The 27,256-nt window shown below is 40.8% G+C and overlaps 1 protein-coding gene across 1 annotated transcript in view; it reads right to left on the bottom strand.

The window, feature by feature from the left end:
- cemip (cell migration inducing hyaluronidase 1) overlaps positions 1–27,256 on the bottom strand; it is an 86,040-nt gene that overhangs the window by 24,714 nt on the left and 34,070 nt on the right. The window contains exons 11-13 of the mRNA XM_062390777.1: positions 17,503–17,672; positions 13,788–13,997; positions 13,083–13,288 (exon numbers count right to left, since the gene is read on the bottom strand). Coding sequence (XP_062246761.1) covers positions 13,083–13,288; positions 13,788–13,997; positions 17,503–17,672 — 586 coding nt within the window. The remainder of the gene's footprint in view (positions 1–13,082; positions 13,289–13,787; positions 13,998–17,502; positions 17,673–27,256) is intronic.

The raw sequence follows: 27,256 nt of genomic DNA, 5'->3' as shown, positions 1-27,256 counted from the left end.
AACGTTTTCAGTGGTGACGCTTTTCTTTTGTATTTCACCAGACCAAAACCTTTGTGTTCAGATATTATAGAGGTACAATAAGGACAAAAGGCTTTCAAGCCATTTATAGTGTTATTGTGATAACTATTGGCCTTATATTTCTTGTCTAGACAAAAATGCAAGTTGATAGCAGATCAGCTTTATCAAAGATCAAACCCGTATCCAACCACCCTCAACCATCATTTTGACCTATATGTAAACCTCTCCTTTCAGTCATGCAGCCTTAGCAAAGATGGATGGTCGTCTAACCATCAGCCCTTGCAAGTAGCAGCTCAGTTGTTGATGGGAAATAAATTATGGTTGTGGTTGTAATCCAGGTATCAGTCAGCCCCGGTCAAGGTTCAACTGAGGCTCCTTGATGAAGAAAAGAAACTTCAGCAGTGTGACACAGAGTTTCCCACAAACTGAAATCATTCCAACACGCTGCTTAGCTCCCAGCCACCAGGAATTCTCTGCACTCTGACTGCTGCGATCTCAGGCTTTGAAATATGGAATTGGCTCAAGGGCAGGAAACATTTCTTTAGCTAATTGAGTTTCCATCCAGAGCAAATATTTGGCAAAGTTTTAATGATGACAGCTTTACTCTTCCCCATAATAACTTATTTTGCTTTTACTTTAACGAAATTGGTCCCTTTAAAATAATTGACGCCAAGAAAAGTTGGTACACCTGAATATAAACCACAGTCATTGGCTTCAAAAACAGAATGCTGACCGATGGACTTCTATGGGGTTAGTTCAACCAAAATGACAGAATAGCTTTTAGTGCACAGCTGGTAATATTATCTCTCTAAGTGCAGGCAGCTGTGGTTTTACTTACCCAGGTTGTTAAACATCTGCCTCCACCCAGGTTCAGTGGAGGTGGATGGTGCTCACACCTTTGAAACGTTTAACTTTTCCACAATGACAACATATCTCTGCTTTCATATTTAATGCAGAGGGTCACATTATTCTCAAACAGACTAGATCATATGATATGTTTCCCCACCACAATGGAAATCAAAGGTGTTTTCAGTTTTGAGTGAAATGCCAGCTGCCATGGAGACTGAGGATATTTGATACTGTTTAAACAAGGTGATAATAGTGGAAGGCATTCATGGTGTTTCAGACATGAAAAGTGACAGAAATAAATATATGAATGAAGAGTGTGGAAAAAAGAGGTAAGTTCAAACTCTGGCTCCTTTCTAACCTCGACAACACAGTTCAGAAGGAGCTCACTGACAGCTGAGGACTGTTGTTTGCAGCGGGGATGCGGCCGGGCTCTCCTCGGCAGCAGCCTGAGCCAAAGCCTTAATGTTCCGCCTGGCTTTGTTGGCGAACTCAACCAAACCAAACCTCAAATATGCTGACCTCCACAAGTCAGATAGTATTCTGGAGGACAGAAAATGATCTTAACTGTGTCACACAGACAGACACACACCTATGATGTTTACGTCATAAATGTGGAAAATAGGTCTCTTTTTGTGTGCATTGCATGAGGCATAATAAGAAAATCTTTGTTCACCTCTGCCTCTCTACTTAACCCCTCCTCACTTGGCTGCTGCTGCTGTTGTACGATTTGTGAAAATGTGAAGGTAAACTGCATAATCAAGTGCACAATAATATGTGTTTTCTTTAAACCATAGCCACAAGACCCAATCTAAATCTTTCAAAATTTGAGGTGTACATATATTGCAGAGGTAAGTCTTACTTTAATGTTCATGAACATGAACATTAAAGTAAGACTTACCCTGCAGCCCACTGAGGCTATTCCCTTGACTTTGCTAGATTAGTATCTTGGTGCACTTCGGTAGGAGGAAAGAGACAAACTAATATAATTATAACAATAACAACGACAATAATAATAATAATAATAAAAATGTATCACTAGGGTGGGACATACAATGGGATCCATGTATGATGAATAAATTGTCTTATTATGCACAGATTTAATTATTGAGATATCCTTAAGTAGCTACACATCAGGAGTTATCAAGATGTTACATGAAACCACATGGTGCTGCTAGAGGAGACATCAGAGGGCCACTAAAGTCATGAGGACATTGTGAATCGTGGATTTATAACCAATGTTGGTAATGGGGGTGTGACCACAATCCCTGGATTCACCTTGTGTGGACATCAATGTCTGCACAAACTATCAATATATCAGTTGACATGATGCGACTGGACAAACTGATATTACTGTTTCAAGGAACAGTCCATTGCTAATGATTTCTCAAGTAACAGCGTAGAGGCCTCAAAATCTTTGCAAAGGCAGAATCTTCTCGGCATTCCTAAATTGTTGAACCTTGAAACATGTTACCCTTAGGCAAATAAGAATGCTTTAGAATGTTTGATTTTAAAGAATCATTTAGTTTGGCTCATATTAACAGAGGCATTTGTCCTGGCTCGACTTCACCAATAAAAACAAGCGAGCGGGAGACAGCAGCCAGATACAAGTTGGTTTAGGAAGATGAGAATGGACACAGTGTCATTTACTGTTACGTGTTTTTTTAAATGAAATTCAATGCTGTTCTATCACTGCCCATATCAAATGCGAGCTAGTTTAATAACCTTATACACATTTATTTTTTCAGTGAAACATAACACATGGGACATCAGATTCAACTAACTAGTTCAATCACATTTCACAATGGTGATTCAAGGGATCTCACAGAAACTTCAAATATCACTGGAGAGCAAAATAAACATTGTCCTCAGCTCCATTGCTGCTATGGAGATGCCAGATTTGTTTAACTATTATCTCATGTTTGTTTGCCACTGAGGCGTTTTCCATGATGGCCTCAGCTGATGAGGTGTGTTGAATACTTTACTGAGACAGTATTAAACAAACTGGATGGTTATATTTCCAAACATAACTTAGCAGTGCTTCAATGTGCTTCCAGACACTTTTATGTTGCTCTGCACTTGGTCACACACTTTGTTGCTCTGATTGGTTGGTTGGGGCCGTTGATAAATAAAAAAAAATGAACCAAGAGGTTCCAGACCCATTTGCAAAAGTCTGGCCATGCCAAGATATATCACTGTGTAATTCTTGTCACCTCATTTTCAATGGCTATAGCAGATTTCTCATCAATATTCTATTTATATTGCCCTCACACTACAAGGATATAAAGTCATATATATCAAACATTTTTGATTTTATTGATTTGAAAATCAGGAAAATCCAATCCAGTCTTGGATCATTTGTTCAGATCAGCCTCAAATTAGGAACCCATCAAAGCCATGTCCGTCAGAGGTAAGGCCAGATATGGCAGTTGGTTGTGTTTAAGCATTATTTCCTATCTGAACAAGGTCTACATTAATATATGTGCACATATACACATACACACACACACATACACACACACACACACACACACACACACACACACATACAGACAAGTTGTTCTTATCAAGTCCAAGTAGACCTGCACTGCTACAGCAACTTACCTGATTGAATAAACAGCAGAACATGTTTTCATTCAGTCATTCTACCATGTGCAGTCTGAGTGTCACAGTAAACCTAGATCTGGCCCAACACTAGAAAATAAATGTGTAGATGCTGGGTTCGATTTCTTCCTCCTAAAAATCATGGGGGGATTATTTGCAAATGCCTGCTCAAGGACATACACCTACAAACAGACAGACAGACACAGACACAGACACAGACACAGACACAGACACAAACACACACACAGACACACACACACACACACACTCACACACACACATACACACACACACACACACTTTAAATCAGCAAATCATTTAGGCCCAGCACATTCATCTGGCTTGGTTTAAATGACAGCTCTCATCCTCCTCAGCCCACTTGTCCCCTGCCCCTGGCAATCCTGACTAAAATGTATTGTTCTCTTCTGAGGATTTAACGCCAACACACTCACACACACACACACACGCGCGCGCACACACACACACACACACACACAAACACACACAGAGCTCAATAATGATGGTAGAGGAGACAGAAGAGGCCACAAGGGAGCATGAAAAGCTGACTGGAAATTAATCATCGTAAATCTTACAATGGGGAACAATGTTAGTGCAATCAAGTTTGATTAAATGAGAATTTTTGAATGACAGTAACAAATACATTGGGATTTCCAAATCATTACAGAATACAATGATCGAGACAAATTGGGCAAAAGCATCATTAGAAGTATAATGCATTGTGTATTACCAGGCTGCTATAAATGCATAAATTAGAAAAGGAAAGAGGAGAGGAAAACAAGCTAAATCCTTCCAGTACTTTCATGCTGCAGAGCAGGTGGATGACTCCATATCAGGGAAAGCCAGTGCCATTCTGCACCCCATAACCTTGGCGTTTCTGCTCTGCAGCTGAAGGCGCAGGCAGTTAGGTGAGATAAAAAAGTCATGTGACCTGGATTAAACTGCTTTATATGCTGAGCTGCATCTTTATGCTTAAAATGTCATTTGCAAGGGGGGAACAGGCTAGCTCCTGGTAAGCCTGATGTGTGTCTTCAAGTGTGTGGATATATACACACACATTGGAGACAAGGCATTGCAGCACAGAGCAGCCACATTTTCTTGAAGTTAAGACACACACCGGAATTTAACACCTAAGAATAATGGAGGATTATGGACTTGATTATATTGAGTAAACTGTTGAGGCTGTGGGATGCACGTCGGTCTCTCTCACATCTGATGCTAAAACTACTATAGATTCTCCTTCAACTATATTGTATTTTTCCTTTTCTTCCTTATTCATTCTCATCAACCTTGTTGTGCCCTTGTAAATTTCCTAACGGTTTCTGTGTGATTATAACACGTGTGCGACCTTGTTACTCTTCAGATGTGTTTTCCTTTGCTCTCTGCTTGCTGTGTGCTTTGTTCTTTTTTTCTTACATTTTCTAATTTCCTGAATACTCTAAAACATTCCTCCAAGGAATGCTATTACTGGCTTTGACTGAAACACAGGAGACTGGAAAAGTTTACCCTCAGGACCCAGGAAAGTTTCAGAGCCCTGCCACAGACGGTTGCCTGAGAAAACGATACCTCCCCTCCCTTCTTGCTGAACTGAACGCACCAGCTGTGCCATGCTCAGTAAGAAAATCACAGAGCTTGAAGAAAGAATTCCTCGACTCTGCCAAATACACGAAGAGGACAAACTTATTCAAAAAAGTGGCTTGGGAGCCCAACACTGGTGACTATAGTGTAGCTTCCAGACCCTCTTGAGATCAACAATGCCTTTGGTACACTTAGTTTTGTTGAGTATTAGGCCCTTGGTAGGCAAGCCAATGTTACTTAATGTTTTTATATATTAAGAAAACATTTATCTAATGTGTTTGAAAGTTGGTTAAATTATCCAGTAGTGCTGCTGTTCCTGAAACTGTTAGTGAAGCTCTGGAGCACTGAGAAAATGGGATGGGCTAGCCACTTTATTTAATAAGAAACACAGTGGTCATATTGAAACTTGTGTATGTTCTGTGTGTTAGTGTAGATTCCCCTGACAAGCAATAGTAACGAATGCTTCTGTTATAAGAATATTAATAATCATATTGACAATCCGAATGATGGTTCTAGTGCAAATTAACTTGTTTACATCCTGTATAACTGTAGATGTTTCCTGCATGTGAAAGACTCAACACATAATAAGGAGCATATTTTGGCCCTAATTATTTCCAAAGGTCTCCACATTTCTGATGTTGTGGCAGTAATGGCAGGTGTTGTCCCAAAAGGCCAACACCAGCCATGACTGTGTGTTTCTTCAACAAAACAAAGGTAACAGAAAGCTTTAACTAAATCGCCTAAAAAAGATTTAACCAGGCTTCTACACTCACAAAATATCCTCCCTCCCTTCATGTCAATGATCTGGTAAGAAGAAAGCAACATGGACAGATGGCACACTGTAAAAGTTCATACAAAGAGATGGTAGACAGGCAAAATGCAAAGGGTGAAACACTTCAGGCTCTTTGTGTCATCTCTAAAACTTGGAACTGAAGGTGTTAATAAATTATTATTTACCCTTTCACCTTACTTATTGGTGAAAAAGTCAAACAAATTTATAATTCTAAACTGAGACTATTCATCTTGAGGAAAATGGCTATGTTGCCTGCCTCTCCACCTACAAGCATGTATTTAGATGTATTTAACTGCAAAGCATCTGGTGTACTACTGAGTCAACAGTTCAATAGCTGGATTTTATCCAGACAACAGACCTGAGAATGCACTTGTTAAAGTTGCAAAAAAAATATTCATGAGCAGTAATTACAAAGATTTCTGTCCCTTAGTTATTGTAAGTTCTGCAATCAACATGCATAAGATACTATCAGAGAAAATTGACAAATGGGTGTGTCTTTCTGGCACTTTGTTTAATTGGTTTAATCATATTTACAAGTCAGGAATGATATTGTGTCAATTGAATGAATCATGAATGATATATTGATACACTGAGCAAAGACCAATTACAGGTGGGATTCTCCAGGGTCCATTTTCGAGGCTTGTTGTACATGATCAACATCTCATTTTAAGTAGAACCTTATTGTCTTCATATTTTCCAATTTATTTCCCTACATGTCACTAATTAAGTGCCTCAAGATGATGTGTGTTGTGATTTGAAATGAAAAATTAATTACTGTTCCTAACCATCAATGTCACTGAGAAGCACTTAAAATTGTCTTGTTTTCTTTTGAATGTATTTTAATGTCTCCAATTTATTATTTGTGATGTACTTCCTAGCCTTTAACTTATCTCTAAATTTAGGCTGCATAAATAAACTTGCCCTGAGGAGAAGTTATTATAAAAATGCCAGTTATTTAGAGTTGATCTTTTGTTTATATGCACTTTCAAGATTAAGTGGCTTTAAAAAAAGCCACAATCCCTGTGTAAAAGGTGTACAAGCATTCTAAACTTCAGCAAAAAACTAATAGCAGGCTTCAACAGTCTGAGAATGTCAAGCTGCTCAAGCGAGTCATAGAATGTTTGGAGGAAAATTAGTTTTCTGCTCCTCTTCCACCATATCCCCTCAGCAAGGAAAACCGTCTAAGAAAACACAAAAGAGGAACTTTGCACTAGAAAGAGTGCTCCTTAAGATGCTGATTTGATTTTATTAACCCAGAGAGCTGAAGCCTCATTATAAACTTTGGAAATTATAGGGGTTCATCATAGTGGAGTGGTCCCAACATAAATTAGCAACATAGTGAGGAAGAAAACCAAAAGAAGCATCATGACTGTTTGGCATGCTAGAGAAAGTTACTAGCTTAAGGCAATCAACAAGATAACTGTCTGTAATGGGAGGCAGAGAAGAAGACACTTGAGTTACCCGAGCTTTTCAAAGTTTCCCTGGAGACTAGTGGCAACAGGGCCCGCGGCTTCCTGCTGTGGATTGAAGGTGAGCAGCTGGAAAAGGAAATCCAGTGTCCTAAGCATGGTCAGGGTATGAGCCCATCTGTTCGATAGTCTCAAGTTTCTAGTGGGGATTGATTCGGCTGCATAGTTAGAGTTAGAGTTCATTGGACGAAACATTTCTGAATCCGATGGAATATCTTATTTCTTTTCAGAAGCAAATGCAAACGTTATTCAATCGCTGTGACAAAGCACTTCAGGAAATCACCTTGATCACCTCATCAGCTTCAAAACAAGCACGTAAACTGTCTGAGTGAGAGTTACAAGAAATGTTTGGTACTTCCTTGTCCCATATAGAAAGTTTGAAATAATGTTATCAAGTTTTCAGTGTGGGGCAGAAGTTGCAATGGACAGGACTAATGTTACATTGAAATAACCAATGTATACACACTGTGCATTGATCAATAGATCAATCTGTCAATTCTGCAGTTGTCACTAATTGGTTGATAATGGCTGTTAATATTATCATGTTATTGGCTATTGTTTGTCACTGTAATAACATTGGTTGGCTGCTGACCTAACCCTAACATACAAGGGGAAGATTTCCCAACCCTCTCCCCTGTGTTTTCGTCTGGAGGGGGACACATCCAGCGAAGGGCACTTCATATGTAGGGGTAGGGCCATGGGAGAGGGATTGGGACAGATCTGACTTTGTTACGGCTGAGAAAGCAGACAGCAGCAGTCTTCTAATACAGAAGTATCTTGGCGATCAATACTGGTTCATTATGTTGTGAATGGCCATCCCACCAGATGGCTTAATATTTTGTCTCATCTGGACCGTGCACTGGGAGCATGTTGGAGCTTGACAACCCCGTTGAGATTACAGTATTCTAGTTAACATGGTGCTAGAACTTTTGGGCCATATTCTATAAAATGAATACTACTCATCTGGAGGGTATATATATAATACAAAGTGATTTATCCTGTATGGACATGGGGTTGTTAGTGAATGTATTCTGTCTTGTGTTAAAGCAGTCCTCTTATATTGACAATTTTATTATCTTCACGTTAAGTAAAAACAATCTTAAGAGTGGTTGTGGTGTACCTCCTATCCTGTTAGACATGGGGAGGGATTGACATAAAAATCCTGAAGCTCCCCTGCCATATCTGCATAGTCACTCATGGCTTTTAATTGAGCTAAACAATCTTTAATCGACAAATGGCTTAGCGAGAACCTACATACTTGCAGATGTAAAACTGGGGTTTGATGCAGATTCAGCCTCAGATCTCTTATTACTGCAGTCGTCCAAGGAAGACACACATTATTCATACCAAACATTGTGTGGGCTTATCCTCCATACATTTAAAATCTCATATAAACACTACATCAATGCTGAGAGGAGATGAGTCAGAAACCTCTGACTTATTTCATGAGGTGGCACTGATGGATTTCAGATCACATAAAGGGCTAAAATAAAGCCATGAATGCCAAGTAAATCAAAAAACATATATGTACATAATTATGCCTATGTATAGAGTTAGGAGAGAAATAAAAACCAATATGTCAATACCAAATCAATGCCGAATGTATCAAAGTATGATGGCCCTGTTTTTTCTACTGATGTTTAAGTTGCTGGAGATGTGAGTCCTACAGACTGAAGAGGGCAGCATACAAACACTGTTTTCCAGTCTGGTGTGAAATGCAAAGGGAAACTAAATGAAGGCAGACACAATAACAATCACAACACCTGGTGGCAGGTCCAGGTATGTATGCAAACAGTGTCTCCGAGCATTTCTCTACTATAAAAGCAAACACTTGCAGCTCAAAGCAAGACATCTGGATCTCAGAGTGCCATTATAGTTTGTGTATGTGTGTGTGTGTGTGTGTGTGTGTGTGTGTGTGTGTGTCTGTGTTTGTGTGTGTGTGTGTGTGTGTGTGTGTGTGTGTGTGTGTGTGTGTGTCTGTGTGTGTGTGTGTGTGTGTGTGTATGTCTTTTCTGGTAGCTGCACATTGAAAAAAGGTTTCAATTTTCCAGCAGCCTGTCTGGTAACATGTAATAGGTTATTCCTGCGACATGAGGGTGGGGTCATCCATAAACAGCTCAGGTTGACAGTTTCCCTAGCAACCGTCTGGTGCATGGTGCTGTTGTGATCAGGGTTGTCATGTCGTCCATGCCACCTACTACCCATTTTGAAGCTCTAATAATCCCCTCCATCGCCATAGTGAACTCTATTCGGGAGATGGGGCAGACAGTCATGATGCCCACTTTGAGAAGCTGCCATTTTGTGGTAAAATCTGGTGGTGTGAAGCAGAATTGCAGATCTTCGAAGAACTTTGTGATGTGCTGTGGTACTTTGAAGAAGTCGAAAGCAGCCCAGATGACACTATGTGGTTCTGGCCCAAATGTATAAGTGAGATCAAGGGAACCCCGGAATGCCACCTTTTTTGACCGATGGATCCAGCAGCTTGTTTTTTACAAGAGAGCTTGTCAGGCTTTGGACTGTGACGCTAAAGAAGATCTCGCCTTCTACACTGAAGTACGGTGTCCCTGAAAGCTCACGAACACCCATGCAAGTTGACAAAACACAAGCAACTTAACACATCACAGAAACTCGCAGCAATTAGACAAACGTGCTGCAAATACACAAACACGCTGCAGATAGACAAACGCGCTGCAAATAGAGAAACGCTTCAAATAGACAAACGCGCTGCAAATAGAGAAGAAACGACAACGGAAATGTTTCCAGAGGACAGCTAAAAGTGATGGACACTGCTACCACAAAAACGTCCAATACACCATACAAATTCGGTTCCACACAGGGGTCGGCTACCCACAGCTCTGGAGCCGAATGCGGCTCTTCAGCCCCTCTGCAGTGGCTGTACAGTTCAGTGTTGTGCATATGTTCCGCGAACGCTGAACTTTACGAATCAGTTTTCATATTATTAACGTGAACGTAACGATGAACGTGAGTGAACGTCATGTTCATTTTTTAAACACACACATAAACACACACAGACACACACACACACTCGCCCGCTCCTGGTATTTCATGATGGCCTGATACGATGATGATTTAAAAAATGAACATGACGTTCACTCACGTTCATCTTTACGTTCACGTTAATAATATGAAAACTGATTTTTGAAGAGCCGCATTCGGCTCCAGAGCCCTGGGTGGCCGACCCCTGTGTGGAACTGAATTTGTATGGTGTATTGGATGTTTTTGTGGCAGCAGTGTCTATCACTTTTAGCTGACCTCTGGAAAAACACACGTTTGTCTATCTGCAGTGCGTTTCTCTATTTGCAGCGCGTCTGTCTATTTGCTGCACGTTTCTGTAATGTGATGTGTTGTGTTGTGAATTTGATGAAGATGTTTTCTTAATTTGCTTGTGTTTTGTCAACTTGCATCCTGAAATACTCGCAGTTGTCTATATGATGGTTTGGTTTGCAATACGTGACAAATAAGGAGTCCCTAACTTCTGCTCATTATTTTTACCATTTCACTGTCAAGTCAGGCAGGATTTCAAAACTACAAGTTTCAATAATGTATTATGAGGTAAATATGTATCACTTGCCCCAGCCTAATCCTGCACTGTGCATCCAATATTTTTAAAAATCGTATCGATGTAATTCCCTGAAATACCTTTGATAGGGAATCCAAAATCTAAAGCAAGCCAAAATCTAAAGTTGTAAGCAGATCCTCAGTCAGTGTTTTATAAATCTGAATTATGATTTTTATCATGAAGTACATCAAATATTACTATTAGTGGAAAGCGTAGTGACATGTGTCGCTCCTGCGGAGGTTGCTTTTGAGCGGAAAATGTCTGCAGCCAACATTGTCTTCTAGAAATTATGTTTACCTACTAAAGCAACTACAGAAGAAAACTTAATCGAAATTCCATTAAGTTTTCTATTAAACTAATGTGGATATGTTAATCAACATATTTGGCAAGCACATTGGCTGTTGCTGTTCTTTTGTATAATTGCCAGATGTTTGAATCATAGTATGCTTGAGTTTTAAAGTTCTGTTTTTACTTTGTTTGTTATAACGTTGATATGTGTGAATGCAGGTTGTTAAACAGACCACTTGCTGACCTTTACAATGCTGGCGGATAATTGAAAATGCAATCTACATTTTAATGTGTGAAAATTAATTGAAGGTGCTACATTACTCATAATCATAAATGTCAAAAACCCAGACGGACTGTAACAAAAAAAAGCACTAAGAGTCAAACTTAAAGGGGACATATTATGAAAATTCCACTTTTGTAGTGCTTCGACACGTTAATTTGGGTATCTGGCATGTCTACCGTCCCAAAAACTCTGGAAAAAAACAACTCCCGCGATTTGTTGTAATCTTCTATGTCAGAAACGATACACTAGATGGCGTTGAATGGGATTACGACCGTAAAATACGTCAAGTTCCAACCATGCCCATGTAGGGAGTCTCCCTACATGGCCTTGAACCAACCCCCACCATCATCTCACCTGCTCCGGGGAGAGACGGACCAGCTCCCCGGCTATCTTTAGCTCGCGAGCTAACGACAGGGTAAAAAGGGTGCTGTTTTAAATGATCCTTGTGGTATTTTGACCAAAGTATGTAACAGATATTTCAGTAAGTCCCCAAGGAACCATATCAACTGTGGTAAAATGGGCATACGATTGGTCCTTTAAGTGTGTGTGTGTGTCTATTCCTGACAAACTAAAAGAGAGAGAGAGGGAAAGCTTCAACTCTAGATCACTAGCGACTGCCAATTTGTTTTTTAAGTATGACATTCTTTTCCACAAGAAGCTTCTGTCTCTGCTAATAATTTGTTTCTTGTATTTTTGAGCCATTAGAGAAAATCATGTGTTTGTTTGTTGGCTTTTCTGGCTAGTTTCTCTGATTCAAACGGAACTTGCACCTCCAAGAGTTTCACTGCTTTCTCTCTGTTTGCATGTGAATGTGCCTTGTTCCACAGTGACATCTTCGTTCGTTTCACAGCTTCAGCTGAAGAAAAATTGGGCCATTTCACGTAATTATTCCAACTTGTAAAAGTGCAGTGGCAGAGAAAAGGTGACTCTGTTGGAACAGTACTCATGTGCTAAAAGATTTGGCGTGATAGTGCATTATGAATTTTCATGGTATAATGACTTGTAACAGGGAGAGTGGTGCCTTTTTTATCCCCCAAATATCAAAAGGCTGCAGTTCTCTACCTGATCTACATAACTGTGATGTTTGATGAAAAAAACCCAAAATGGTTTAAAAGCTCTGCTCCTGTAGTATTGGACACATTCTATATTATCTCTAAAGAAGAACCAGTGTGAGAAAACAGATTTCCAAACTGTGGCTATAGACCACTTAAATTATGTGGGGCGGTGTGGCCTAGTGGTTAGAGTGATGGTTCTCCAACAAGAAGGATGCCGGTTCAAACCCCACTCTCTCCCATCTGCATACCGAAGTGTCCTTGGCAAGATACTGAACCCCTAAATGGCCCCTCATGAATGTTGAGTGTACTAATTGTAAGTTGCTTTGGACAAAAGCGTCAGCTAAATGACATGTAATGTAATATAATTATGTTATAAGTGTTGTGTCAGTCTCTACATCAGACGAGACTCATTTATTATGGCTGCACTGCTCCATCAAATACAATATTCTTAATGTGTTTTGCATCATTATCAAACTTCAGCATGACACAAAGGGTTGTAACACCACTTAGAAGATCAATGGGAGACTGGACAGAGGTCATATGTTCTTACCTGCAGTCTTGGCGAGGGTTGGCCACATATCCTGGGTACGCTCCGTCAGTGATGTCACGGCACATTTTGCTGTCTCTGTCTGAAGGCAGCAGCGTCCCTGCTCGAACCATCAGACCCAGACAGTGGTCAAACGTGTTCCTCTCCTCTGGACCATCCTCCATGAAAAAACAGTGGCCTAGTGTGTCATAGCCCACCACATCCTTTACCTGTGGGCGACAAAGACATTGAATATCCCTGATCATGGGCTGACAGTCGCACTATTGCATGGCTTCCCTCCCCATTCTAAACAAAGAAGACCATGCAAACAACGAGTAATGTTTGTAAATGGACTGTATTTATAAAGTCATATTCACCACTGATAGCGCTTTACAGTACAAATCACATTCACACTAGGCTTCTATACGCAGTAAGTTTTCTATCACATGTTTACACAATGTCTGCCAGTTCAGGTTTAGTATGTTTCAAAGGGACACTTTGGAACGGACTAGAGATGCTAGGGATCGAACAACCGACCCTGTGGTTAGTGGACGACCTTGTCTACCTGCTGAGTCACAGCAGACTATCAGCATGATTTGTCTATACGGTATATATAACATATAGTTAACTTGTAGTCTTTTTGCACAGCCATTGACTGTAACTTTATCTTTCAGACATACTTACAATACATCAAGTAAAAATTAATCTAAGTAAAATGTCCTAACTGACCAGTAGCCCATTGGAACCATGGATGGTTAAGCAGCGAGAAAAGGAGTGGTGGATGGACAGATCTCTGACGGATGTGGGGGGGTTGTAGCCTCCCTTCTCATCCACGTCTCCATTCATATGGAAATGAACAGGGTAGTGTCCCATTGTCTGCTGGCCCATGTGCTGCAGCTCCATCCCAGATATATGAACTGCCCTGAAGCCTCGCTCCACCTGATGAAAGAAGATACAATTCAGACTCCTCTGCAGGGAGATCAGGTCACCTCATCACTCCAAGAACTACAACTGTAATCACTAGGCACATATAAGAAAAGCAAATTGGGATACTGAAATGCAAAGACAAAACATATAATCTGAACAGTGGGTGTTTTTTTAAAGTAAAATATCAAAACAAAAGAATAAAGTGGGATGATAATGACAGAACAAGGGAAAAAAGCGGGCATGAGATGTGAAGACTGAGCAAGAAATGTGTGGATGGAGGAATGGAGGAAACACATTTTTGGGCAGGAAAGTGAAAGGCCGGATAGAAGAAATGAGAAGACTTTTTCAAAGGCATGATGGGGAGGCAGTTGCAAAGAAAGAATAGAGAGTTTACAGATGAAGGAAGAAAGGAAAGAGGGAAGATATGGGAAGCTATAGTGAGAAGGGGAAGAAGCATGGAGGGAAACAGGAATTGACTAGAAATGAAAGGGGAGGGTGGGAGGAAGAACAGAAGGAGGTTGCAGTTTACTGGCGAAAAAAAATCAGGACAGTGGAATAGCATGGATGGACAAATAAGATGTAGAAAGGAAGGAAGCAGAAAGATAAAGTGGTGTAGAGGAGAAATGAAGGAAACAGGCTGGGTTGAAAAATGTACACTAAGTAGAGGGCATGGGGAAGAAGGTGGAAGCGTACGTGGGACAGCTAAATTATGTAGTAAACAAAAAGAGATGGAGAGAATAGAGGAAAAGAAGAGGGGATGAGAGAAAGGAGAGATGAAAGGATGTTGTAGAGGCAGTTAACATGACAGAGTCACTGAATGAAGAAGAGGGACGGATGGAGATTGATCGGGGAATAAAAGACATTAGAGAGCAGAGTGACTCAGTGATGAAAAGCTGCTTTGTTCCACAAACTCGAACCACTGTTGCACCACATAGTGACAAAACCTCCTAACTGCCACTGTTGGTGATTTTTTTTGGAACTTCAGCTGATAATATAAAAAGGCCTTTGATAATATGCACACAAAAAAACGCTGTTTATGAAACAATTTCAGAAATACAAGTTGCCCTTCTCAGCGGATGACCTGATGATGTTCATGGAGATACAAGGTTTTACAGTAAGAAAACTCAATGAAAGCAGACTTGTCAGGGGCGGGAGGGGTTGTGAGGCTTTCCTGAAATCTCACTGGGGCTTTCCTTCCTGTGTTGCTTGTCCGTGCTGTTCACACACCCATGCATGAGAATTATGTGACATGAGCTGTTATGGAAATTCATAATAGGATACGATTGCTTGCCATGGGGAGAGAGACACATGAGCAATACAACCACAGCGCTCTCTCTCTCTCTCTCTCTCTCTCTCTCTCTCTCTCTCTCTCTCTCTCTCTCTCTCTCATCTGTCCTTTCCTTTCTCTCAGTGTCTCCCTCCATCCTCTCCGCTTTACTCTTGTTGACAGGCTGATCCACACATCAACACACTTTCTCTTTTTAACCCTGTGTGTAGACCTTCACTCTGCAGTGGATACACATATGAACTAAATAAAATTGATCATCTCATTATACTCTGGAGTATGATCTGTAGTGTTGGACTGTTCCTTTCACTAATATGCACCAGTTACATCATGAGAAACTAAAGTTCTTCCTGACTCTTTCACATTTCTTCTCATGCAATAATTTATTTTTCCCATCACACCCTCATCTTTGGGTCGGGTGTCTGACCTCAGAGTAGCAGTGCTTCTTTATCATTAGTGTGATGCTCTGAGGGGTGGAGCAGGCAACAGTCTGACACACATCTTAGCTGTCTCCTTAGATTCCGGCTCTGAACCAATCGAAAGCAACCTAACTAATTTGTAACCAACCACAGAACACCTCTGTTTGCTATATTTTTTAGTCATTGTCTTTGAATTGTAAAGTACTGGGTAATTCAAACCCCCAGGGTAAAAATTGGGTTAGGACTACATCAACTGATTTGTCCACTTGATTTGCCTCTAGGGAAAAGGTTTAGGTTCCTTAATTAACCAATTATTTACTGCATTTGAACTTTCTTCTTCATATTTTCTCGAGTCTTGTTTCATGTGCGGCTGGCTTCTCCTGCAGTGATTGTAACTGTTAGTTGGGTTAGGCTTAACCATAGTATTTTATAGTATTTTATTGAATCGTCAGGGTTGATTGTTTGTGACCTTTCCCTTGTGTTGCTGTATGTATATATGCATATTTATTTCATTCTTATTTATTTATTTTCTCAATGTATTAAATGTTCATTGTACACTCTGCACCATTGTCAATGAGGGTCTTATTCCTCAATGTGTTTTCCAAGGCTTAAATAAATAATCAATCAATTTCAGAGAAGCTAAAGTAGAAAATAATTATTAATTAATAATCAAATTAAAATATGTCTTAAATCATAGATCTCGTTCAATACACAGGTGGTTACAATAAACAAAGGACTGTCAATGGCATAACAGTCCATTAATGCTGAATTCATTATATGACTTATGCTGTACGTTATTGAAATGTTTTTTATAATAAAAACAGGGTCCTGCAGACAGGATAATGGAAAAGGCTATAATATGTTGTTTTGGAAGCCATGACTTCAGACTTTTTGTATTGGTTAAGTGGAGGATTGGTAAAATTATATTTAAAAAACTAAGAGGTGATGTAGTTTTTAAGGTGAAATATCCATGCCTGTGGGTTTACTCTTTGTGCACTGGTTTCTTCCCATAGTGTATCACTGGTGACTCTAGATTCCCTCAAGGGTTGAATTGTGAGTATGAATGTGTGTCTCTATGTGTTAGCCCTGTGATTCCCTGGCAACTTGTCCAGGTTGTGGCCTGCCTCTCGCAGTGTGAGGTGCTGTAATGAAATGGATATGTGCATGGTCAGATTTTACCAAGAGGGAAGTATTGAATGATTTTTTGCAACAATATTTCCACAGGAATTGTTATTGGACTGTTTAGCAGAAATCCAGTGTCAGTGTGATAAAAATTGGTGATTTCCACAATAAATGCAATCATCCACCACCCCCATTTCATCCTTCCACCTCACTACCCAAAAAACATATTACTTCCTGCAGTGGCACTAAGCTTTGGCACTAGAGCTGAATTGTGAGGTGCTGAATCATCCAGTACAATTTTTTTTTTTGTGATAAAACCCAAACATTCACCCCAACCTCCTCCCTAAAGTGAAGAACAGCATCTGATGCACATATATCATCAAAGCAAAAGACCAACATCAGAGGAGCCATTGAGAAAATATATATATTCACAGTCCACATACTGCTTTGTGTTGCTCATTTGCCACGGAGAGTTGCACAAACTTTCGGGGGAACTTATCAACGAGAACTCAAGTTGACTCAAATGTCAAACTCCACAGAAAGAGGACCTTAAGATAAGTTGAGTTTAGTAACATTATATTGCAACTGCTGTTTACATGGTTACTTTTCATGATCCCTGGCGTAAAAACTGGTTCCTCAGTGAATCACTTGGTTGTCTGTTGTGAATTAAAAGGTTAGGGAAAGAGTGTACCTTCAAATGACCACCGAAAGTGTCAAAGTCGAAGAATTTGCAAGCCTCATTGCCGTAGCAGCCAGGCTCCATCTCCCCACGGACCAGGATGTTACGACTCAGCAGGCCAACTTCTGCCCTCACATCCACACCGTCCACCTCCTCACCCATGTGGATGAACTGAGCCTTACCTACGCGCACACACAGACACACACAAAAGAGATTACAACAAACACAATATACGGACATCTGTTGAAAAACAGCTGCTCGGATCAACACTCATCAATTTGAGCACAGTTTGAACAGATGTCAATTCACACTAGAGAATAGTTCTGTGTATGTGTGCGTGTGTGTGTTTGTGGCTGAGCAGATGTTTCAGATTAATGCACCACTTGAGAGCTGACCATTAGTTAGAGTACACCCCAGAGCAGTAAACCAGTCAGAAACTCAGTAGTTCTCCACCTCACCTTCCACCCCATCCAATTTTAACTTGCTACATGTTCACACTTACCTGGCATCCAGGCTAATGCAAGCCATCTGTTAAAAATATGTAAGAGGCTGTGATGCTGGAAGCATGTTGTTTCAGATACAGAAGAAAGGATGGGATGCAATCCATATGTCAAGTTCAGAGGTCAAAGATTCAGTGTGAAAAAATTGCATAGTATTTTTTTATGACCTTCCCTAATGTGGACTTGCTGCTCATGTTGTTGCCATCAAAGAGTTGGACTTTCCTGTAGCAAATGACAGGCCAAAGACCCTAAAACACAAGATGAGCATTTGGTATTTTTATGATCTGTCTGTCTATTATAATCATATATTATAATAATAGGATGAACACAATTTTTGAACTTCACTCTGCACCACACACTGTATATAAAGCTCAGTTGGAGGACGGTTTTAATATTCCTTGGCATAGTGACCACTAATGCTCTGATTCTGATGTCACACACCTTTTGATTTGGGCTTAAGGAGCTGCCACAATACAATCGGACACAGCTACAACACATGACAGCTATAAGAAGTAATGACTGTCAGATTGATTTAGACCGAACAGGTAGACAGGTTTTTGATGTGGTTGGAGGACATGTTGAATGACTTTGTAATAATACTGAGAAATCTCGATAGCTTATAATTTGAACGTCAGTCTCCCTCCCACACCTCACACACTGAGCCTTTCGCTAGTTTAAAAGCTAGCGAAAGGCTCAGTTTAAAAGCTTAGGGAGATACATGTAGTGTATCTCCCTAAGAAGAGGAGAACAAAGAGGAGCCCATAATAGGCAACAAAACAACACAGCAAGTGGAAGAATGCTGCAGAAACGATAACGGCTCAGGTCCTCGTGTCCTCCACTCCTACACATTCACATTCTGAACAACACAAATGTGCTGATTAGGAACAAACAAAGAGATGCCAGGAAAAGAAATGGAACCAATGAAATGTTCAAGTGTGAAATCTGAGCGACAGAAGCTCAGACACCCACATGCTTAACCTCTCTTCTCCTCCTACTCCTTCCACCAGCACAGCCAGAACACTTTCATTCCAGCTCAAACACTTCAACAGCTCAGGTTCACATACATTCATCTTTTATATCTCAGTTTACCAGAGTTTAAGATATACTTAGATTAACTTTCTTCATAAACTTATGAGCAGCTCTTTGTGTGCTGTTATAGATGCTGCCAGGTAAGATACAACCGGCTGCCTCGGGTACTGACAGAACTGACCCAGACCCGGATAAATATTGTCATATACAGATATTGATTTGAAAGGATTAGGGCTGACAACAATTATTAAAAATTAGATTTCGTGATTGATGATCAGTGTCGAGTCACACACCATCACTTTCACAGAGCAAATAATTCAGCAACCATGTAGCTTATAGATGGAATCTTTTTTAAACATTTAGTAGTGTTCATACTGCTGATGTAATATCTCACTAAGTCTTGCCATAAATTAATCCAGTTCAAACATAGACCACTCTACAACTAGTGATATGTACCCCTTCACAAAGCCAGCATACAATTCAAGATAGAAAGAAGGAAAGCGGAAGAGGGGTGGCTCAAGGTGGAATTGCATGTCAAATCCTCCCATATGGGTTTAATCTGGATATATTTAAGGGCCATGTTATGCATCCCCTGCAGAAGTTGTGTTAGCTGTTAATGTGGTTTGTAAGTTTTGACAGACGTCAGTGGGCGGGTGAAAGATGTTAAAACTGAGCTGGAGAGACAGAGCCTGACTTTGTGACTTTGGTTAAATGTCAGGGGAGAAATAGAATAATGCTTAATACTTCACCACTGCTCCAGGCCATTGATCCACTCCACAGAATTTATTTTCTACACCCATCATTATATAATGCCATTTAGAAGTGTCAAGAGTTCAACATGTAAAACCCAGGCACTACTTATTGGACTCAACCTGATAAATAGACACAGGCTGTCTGTTTGTGTCTCAACAACACACCCTCAGTATTTGTGCATAACCTCAGGGGCTGGGGAGTAGACTATATTATCATGAAAAAAGTGCAGCAAAGTAGCACAAGGGCAGGAATTAACGAAAAGGATAACAGTCAGGTATATGACAGCTCTGAGGAGCAGCCCCCAGGCTCTCAAAAATAGGATTTCTACTTTAGATGGCCAAAGACCCAGTGACGTCAAAGAGCGAAAGAGAGAAAACAGAGAGGAAAAGGGGAGGTAAACGGGAAGTTTAATGGACTGATCTTCGGATGCAGTTGGGCAGGAGACAAATGCCAGCAGCTAAGGCAGAGATTTGAAAATAAATAGACGGACTCCCGAATCCAAAGCGGAAGAAATGCTAACTTTAATTATTTTTGTGCATGAATCTGTGACAGGATGTGACAGCAACGCGAGGATACGTCACATCACGTTAATGCTGACTTTTAGCTTTTGCAGGCACAAAGTATTTTTTCCAAGTGACAAAGAGTTTTTTATATTCTTACACAAGAAAGGAGATGGCTGACAAGGCTGACCTAAAGAACCCTGCTCAAAGTGTGTGAGAGACACAGAAGAATACGTGCCTTTTATGTATGTGTTCTTGGCATTTGGTGACACCCACACACACACACACACAAACACACACACCACCTTAAAAATGGAAAAAGCCCTTGCCCACTGTGGCTGAAGGGGTAGAGCAGTCGTCCTCCAAGAATGGCCACCAATAGACAAAAGTGCTGCAATGTGTGTGCAGCGTGTGTGTGTGTGGTCAATGTACTGTAAAGCTTTGAGTGGTAATCAAGACTAGAAAATTACAATTTCTTATTACTACATTATTACATGAGTTGTAATGACTACTCAGACCTTGTGAAATGTAATGCAAATGCACCGATATATTTTCTGTCTAACCAACATGGGTGAGGGGCAATGACAAATACTTCAGCCTCAATATATCATGGTGATGTTGATCAGTAAGATAGGATCTTACTGTCAAAATATGTCAACAGATAAAAAATTGGAAGGATGATAATAAAATAAGGAAACAAGATTGAAATAAGATAAGAAAAGCCTCAGTTGTTTTGATGGAGCTCTTACTCAAAATGCTTTAGTTTACTGTATTTTACCTGCTTCCATGTTGGTATGTGTAACTAAGCGTTTGTTTATCCAGCTTCTAAACAGAGAGACAATTTACCTGACTGTTTTAAAGGTCACCTTGCCTTTCTGTGCCACTGATGTAATTCCATTACTTGGTTTATGTGCACGGCCACTTTTCATTATATTCCAACTTCTCTCACCTTTTGCTTCTATCCTTGTGGAAATACTTTGTAATAAAGTGGTTTGGGTTGTATGTGCTGGGAAAGTAAAGCTGACTCTACATGACTTGCCATTTCAATTTAGAAAAAAATCCTTCAAATAAAATGAAAGATGTCTTTTTGTGAAAATTGTCTTTGCTACACCCTCAGTGAATGGCCTAACATGTGCATGCCAACTCACAGCAGGCGTTCTGAGGCTGAGCTGTGAACTGTGGTGAGAGTGTAATGGTGGAAGCATGTGTGCATGGCCACCTCCCTGGATTACATTGCCATCTTTAGCATGGTCTTAAACATATAATATATTTCACAACTGGATGTAATATGAACATTTGCAGGATTATATTTTCAATTCAAAATATTGAATGTATGTACGATTATTTCCCTCATTGTCTCTGTTTCTTGCTTTGTAATGCAATCCATTCAGATAGATAGAAGATTGACGTGTTATCCTAGGAACAGTTAGCGTCTTTCTCTCCTCACTGAGCTACTTGAGACAATGACCAATTACATTTAATGCAGCTTGGCAACATACCGACAAATTCTCAATTTTTGGAGTGACTGACTAAATACGATTGCTGTGACTTGTGTTATCTGTTTTTTTTTTTTTATTTTAAGTTAAGTTTAATAATATATTCATGAATGAAAAGCATACAGGGTATTTTTCCTCCTTACAGAGGAAACTGAGTTGTGCCCGATGCATTCCACAGGAGCTGGAATAGAGTAGGACACACCTCAGTTATCTCTGACTCACCTATTTTAAGCTAAGAACATCCCCTCTTTATTTTAAGCTCCAAAACAACCTGCCGTCTGTCTATTCAAATGAGTAGAGTCCTCAATATCTGTACTCACTTCTACTCTCCCCTCTGCTTCTAGCACATTAACAATTCCTGTTATAGAGGAGGTTCGTCACTGCAGCTACAGTGACTTACTATCTGTGTTATCTCTGGTATGCTAACTTCAGAAGAAGGATAGAAGCAATTGAAATAGAAACAAAACAAGAGTCATGAATTTTGTTTTCCACTGATGGAGACAGGCTCTGAGAGCGTAAAAGAAGGAGGGATTGAGGAAAGCTTGATGCAGTAATTATAATATTTCTGAAAGAAAGTAAACAGCTTCATATGGGATCTTTAAGAGGACATCCAGAATGAATGAGTGGACATAAACATGACAACTGCGCACTGTTTTGAGGGGGGTGTTTAGTTTGTGGGTTTTATTAAAACACCAACATTTGGAACAGTAGGAACACGAAAGAACATGTTCAAAAAGCGGTTGTGTGTTCGTGTCACTCACAGTTTTGTGTATATTTGCAAAGTCTGTTTCAGTCTCCTTAACATGCCAAACAACCAAAACATCCAGCAGATGATTTCTTCCTGACTCCAACTGAAGAGACGAGATGTCTTCTCCCGATCAGCAACAACACGCAGACTTTACAACAAACTTTTGTAAAGGTAAAACCGTCAGAACCCCTCCGACCTCCAAAACTCTCAAGTCACTTTTGTGTGTTGGTTGAGATAAGGCGGGGCTGTGCTTGTGATTGGATTGGAGTGTGAATAGATATGGCTACTCCTGCTGCTGTGGGAGCGTGTGGAGTTAAGCAGGGACAAGTGTTGCAGTTCCGTCTTCGCGTTTGGCGAACCAGAAGACGGAAGTCTGGACTGGGGACTCACTTTTGGATCGAGAATTGTTATAGCCGTACTGTTGAGAGAGTGATTGGCTGCTGTTTCTATAGCAACATCCGCATATATCTTTGAGAAAGGGAATCAGCTCACATTTGATTAATGTAAAGTTTATATTGTTTTTTTCATTAAATTTGCAACAAATCTGTGTTGTGCAATAGTAGGAGTAGAATTGACGTTGGCTAATTATTAGATTAATAATCTCAATATTTAATATTAATAATTATTTAATTAACAGTGAATATTGAAATTATTGATTTGACATTTATCATTATGAGACTGATATTTTATAGATTGACTCGTTGGTCCCTGTAACCAGGGTGGTGCCCCGCGACAATAAGCAATGATTACAGATTTGTATTATTCTTAATTGACAATTTTATTGTTTTCATTAATTATTTTAACTATTATTAATGGATAACCGTATCATTTCTAATTAAATGTGTTACTGTTCTTATTTAATAGCTTTATCATTCTTGATTATTTTTAATAAATAGTTGTCATTTTAATAATCATATTTCATGATTATTAATAATTAGCCAACGTCAATTCTACTCCTACTATTGCACAACATAAATGGTGCCCCGTGTGAGGCAATCTAACTCCAGCTGTATCATAATACTGTGTACAATAATCCAGATTCATTTTCCCCATAAATATATATATATATTTTTTTAATTAATTTTTTTTCCCCTCTCATTTTGAATTGATCATGATTCGTTGTTAAAGAAGAAAGAAATTTCGAAATTTCTTCTTGGCAAAGTTTTATTTTTAATACATTTGAACCTTTACAAAACCGGTATACCAGTGCCTGGTGTATCCATGGTTGGCTGCAGATTGCAAGCGGTGTTTGTGTTCTCGATGCACAATAATCATAAATAATTTTAAGAAAAAGAAAGATAATTTTGGAAATTAATTTCTCTTTGAAAGTTTTATTTTTAATCCCGTTGCACCTGTCCCAAGCAGGTATACTAGTGCCTTGTGTATACGTGATTGGTTGCTTATAGCATATCAATGGTTGTGTCATTTCAATGCACAATAATTATGATTAATTTTTGAAGAGAGAAATAGGTTTAGAACTCATTTCTTTTTGAATTTTCTTCATTCTTAATTCCCTTTGCTAAACAGACTTTTGTGAAATTATGGTTGGTTGCTAACTGCGTTTCAGTAGTTAGTTATTTTTATAGGAGATTTTCTGCATGCTTTTTAATTTTAAGGAAACAAACTAGATTTGAGAGACTAGTTTTGTTGAGACTTGTTTGTTAACCAACTAGGTCTTAAGGATTGAGCCACCGTGCTATCCTTCAGTGACACTATTTAGACACAGGGTGAAGCTCACCTCTTCATCTTGTTGTGTAGTTTTTAATTAAGTGTTTTACCCACTTTTTCTAAGCAAGCGTGAGCAGTCCACCAGGTGCCTTTTCTCAGAAGATGAGTAGCATGTAACACCATGGGGCAACTGCTCCCTCAGGACCAGACGTCCTATAAGAGACTGTAGCGGTCTGTTAAATTTTTCTAATGATGCGGTGAGTGAGTTGAGTGAGTATGATTGAAGTACCTGCGATCGTAAGATTAAAGAACTGTCCATTCACCTGATCAACCCCTACTGGCCCGCATCCAAAAATACCCCATGCTCTGGGTCAACTGACAAACATTCTCCAGCAGAGAGCCGAGCTCCAGGCCAAAGAACATGCGAAGGAGCTCCAGGCCATGCAAGCAGCATGTCGAGCGGAGCAGGAGAAAAACTCCCACCTGCGGCATATCATCGAGACCCGCACAGAACAGGACCAGGCGGTGCAGGAGCACGAAACTCTGCACGTGAAGGTCAAAGGTCAGCAGAGAGGGGGGTACAGTCAGACAGAGCTGCCCCCCCCTCGAGCTGATATCCCTGATGACAGGGCCAGGAGCTGACGTCATTTCCGGTGGAGCCAGCGGAACAGAGACACTGGGAGAAAAGCTGCGAGCACAGCTACGCAACCCTCATGCAGAGGAAGCTTTGTTCTGGAGAGCCAGACACACCCAGCAGTCGACCGCTCCAACCCCCTCAACACCAAAAGGGGGGGCCGGACTCAACCCCTAGACGTGCAGTGACCTGGGACCGCTATGAGGCACTCCAAATGCCTTTCCAGCGGACACACAGCATCCACTCCAGCCAGAAGGAACACATCCTGCACGGAGCCATGCTGATCCACACCACAACGACGGAAGGAATCCGTCCTGGAGGGCTGAAGGAGATTCCCAGTCTGCCACTCAGGCAGGGGCGCACCATGACTCACGGTCGCGTCCTGGATGGTCCTCCACTCCCGGTGCAAGAGATGGTGGCCACAAAGATGAATACTGTGGAACACACGAGTCAAAAGACCCTGATGACTCAGCACCCCCTCAAAGAGAGGAAATCTGCACCCGGCAGCTAGAGCCCCTTAAAAAAAAAAAGACATTTATCGCTTCGACCCAGACAACCGAGGGTTCAACGAAGACGACACCGTGGTTCTGGCAGTTCAAATCCAACTAAATGTGGACCCGGCGCTGGAAGATGACAACTTTCCCCACGCCAAGATGAACCCCAGCAAAGAGAACCAGGAACAGCGACCCTTCCAACAGGGCGCCCCACAAAACCAAGGGGGTGAGGATTTCAACCAGCCCCACAAACAGTTTCGACCTCAGCACCTGAATCCCTCTCAACAGAGAAGCAGGGGCTTGAACAGACGGAAACCCTATCAGTACCAGGAGTATAGATGTGGTGACCGAAATCCAACACATGGGATGCATCCTGGGACAGAGGAGTAAATACGGAGATGTGTGGATGAAGCAATGAGAAGACATTGTGCCACGTGTTCCTCCAGGCTCCACTGAGAGACCAGACACTGAACCCCGTTGGCGAAACAAGGAGCAGACACCCTCCTTCTCCACTCCCAAAGATGACTTCAATGACGGGGAAGGACCAAGGCGCTGCCAGAAACCCCCTCTCACCTCCACATCTGAAAAGGGGGGGAAGAAATCCCAATTTTAAAACAAAAAAACAAAACAAAAAAAAAAACGCTCAAACCACTCACTCCATCAATAGCTGCATGCTTTAGACCCTCGGTCAGTAAATTGTATAACGTAGTTCAGGTAGTGAACCTCCTTAGACCTCGTTGAGGATTTTGAAGTCGTTACCACTACGGTTGTGCAGCCCTCACGGGTACACTTGGCAATTCAGTCTTGGCAGTGAAATTCCAATATCTGTAGATCTGAAAACCTAGAAATAGGATTTATCGTAAATTCACAGATTAGCGAACAACAGAACGTGACTCGCCGCTCTAAATGTTTGGGTTTGACAGGATAACACACAAGTTTACCTCAAAACACCAGTATCTACTCAAACATTTTCTTCTGTTCGTGTTTCCACTTTTCTTTCATTTCACTCTTCACCGAAATTCATTGGTATTTTAACAATAACTGCCGATAAGCATTATGTGAAATTGAAAAATGTGTGCCGTGTTTTAGAATATATGTTATTTAGCCTGTCTGCCCAGACAACTACCTCTCTCTGTTTAGACTCATGCCTCGAAGACATTTATGCCTCTCTGCCTCATAATGAACTAATTTTCAATGCTTCAACTCCACTCAAGGACTACCTCTCATGGATTATCACTGGACTCTCGACCATAGTTTGCCCTGGAGACTGGGGTCACAGCCCACTCTCAAGACCAAAAGGGGGACTGTTGGGCAAGAGTCCCTACAGAACTAACCATGTGCTGGGATCCACACACAATGGATCGTAAAAGCGTGGCCTTTGAGCCAAGATGAAGCCAGCTAAAGTCTCCCTCTAAGATCCAGCACGGAGATTGTATTTTCTGGTGTTAACTTAATCCCTGGGGTCTCCCCAGAAACCCCTGCTCTGCTCCTGGCCGCTCCCACTCTCCTTTGACCTCTGACACTCAATTGGCTAAAAGCCAGCATCATCCCATGACCAGCACCTCAAGGAGGCAGGACCTCTCAGGTAGAACAAAACCACTGAGACATCAATAATCGCAGCCATTTTACCCTGCTCTGAAGACATCACCAGGCCCCTTCGGGGCCTCCCAGCTGATTTAGTTGCTAAAGGGGGCAACCTTAACTTTTAGTTTATCGGCCATTTTTCCCACGCCAAAGCAGAGACAAAGAATTCCCTTTGTCTGAAAATCCCTTTGTGTAATTCATGTGACGACCACCAGTGTGAGCTCCGGCCACATGGTGTCATTAACATAGACTCATTTTTAATAACGCAAGTTAAACCACCATTTTGAGTCCATTATTGCCACGCCTCCTCTCTCCCTCTCCTCCCATTCTGGCTCTAAATTCATAACGGCTCCGCCATCT

This window comes from Platichthys flesus, chromosome 1, assembly GCF_949316205.1.
Source record: "Platichthys flesus chromosome 1, fPlaFle2.1, whole genome shotgun sequence".
Lineage (NCBI taxonomy): Eukaryota > Metazoa > Chordata > Actinopteri > Pleuronectiformes > Pleuronectidae > Platichthys > Platichthys flesus.
The sequence above is the reverse complement of the archived record's forward strand: the minus strand, read 5'-3'. Positions and strand labels throughout refer to the sequence as shown.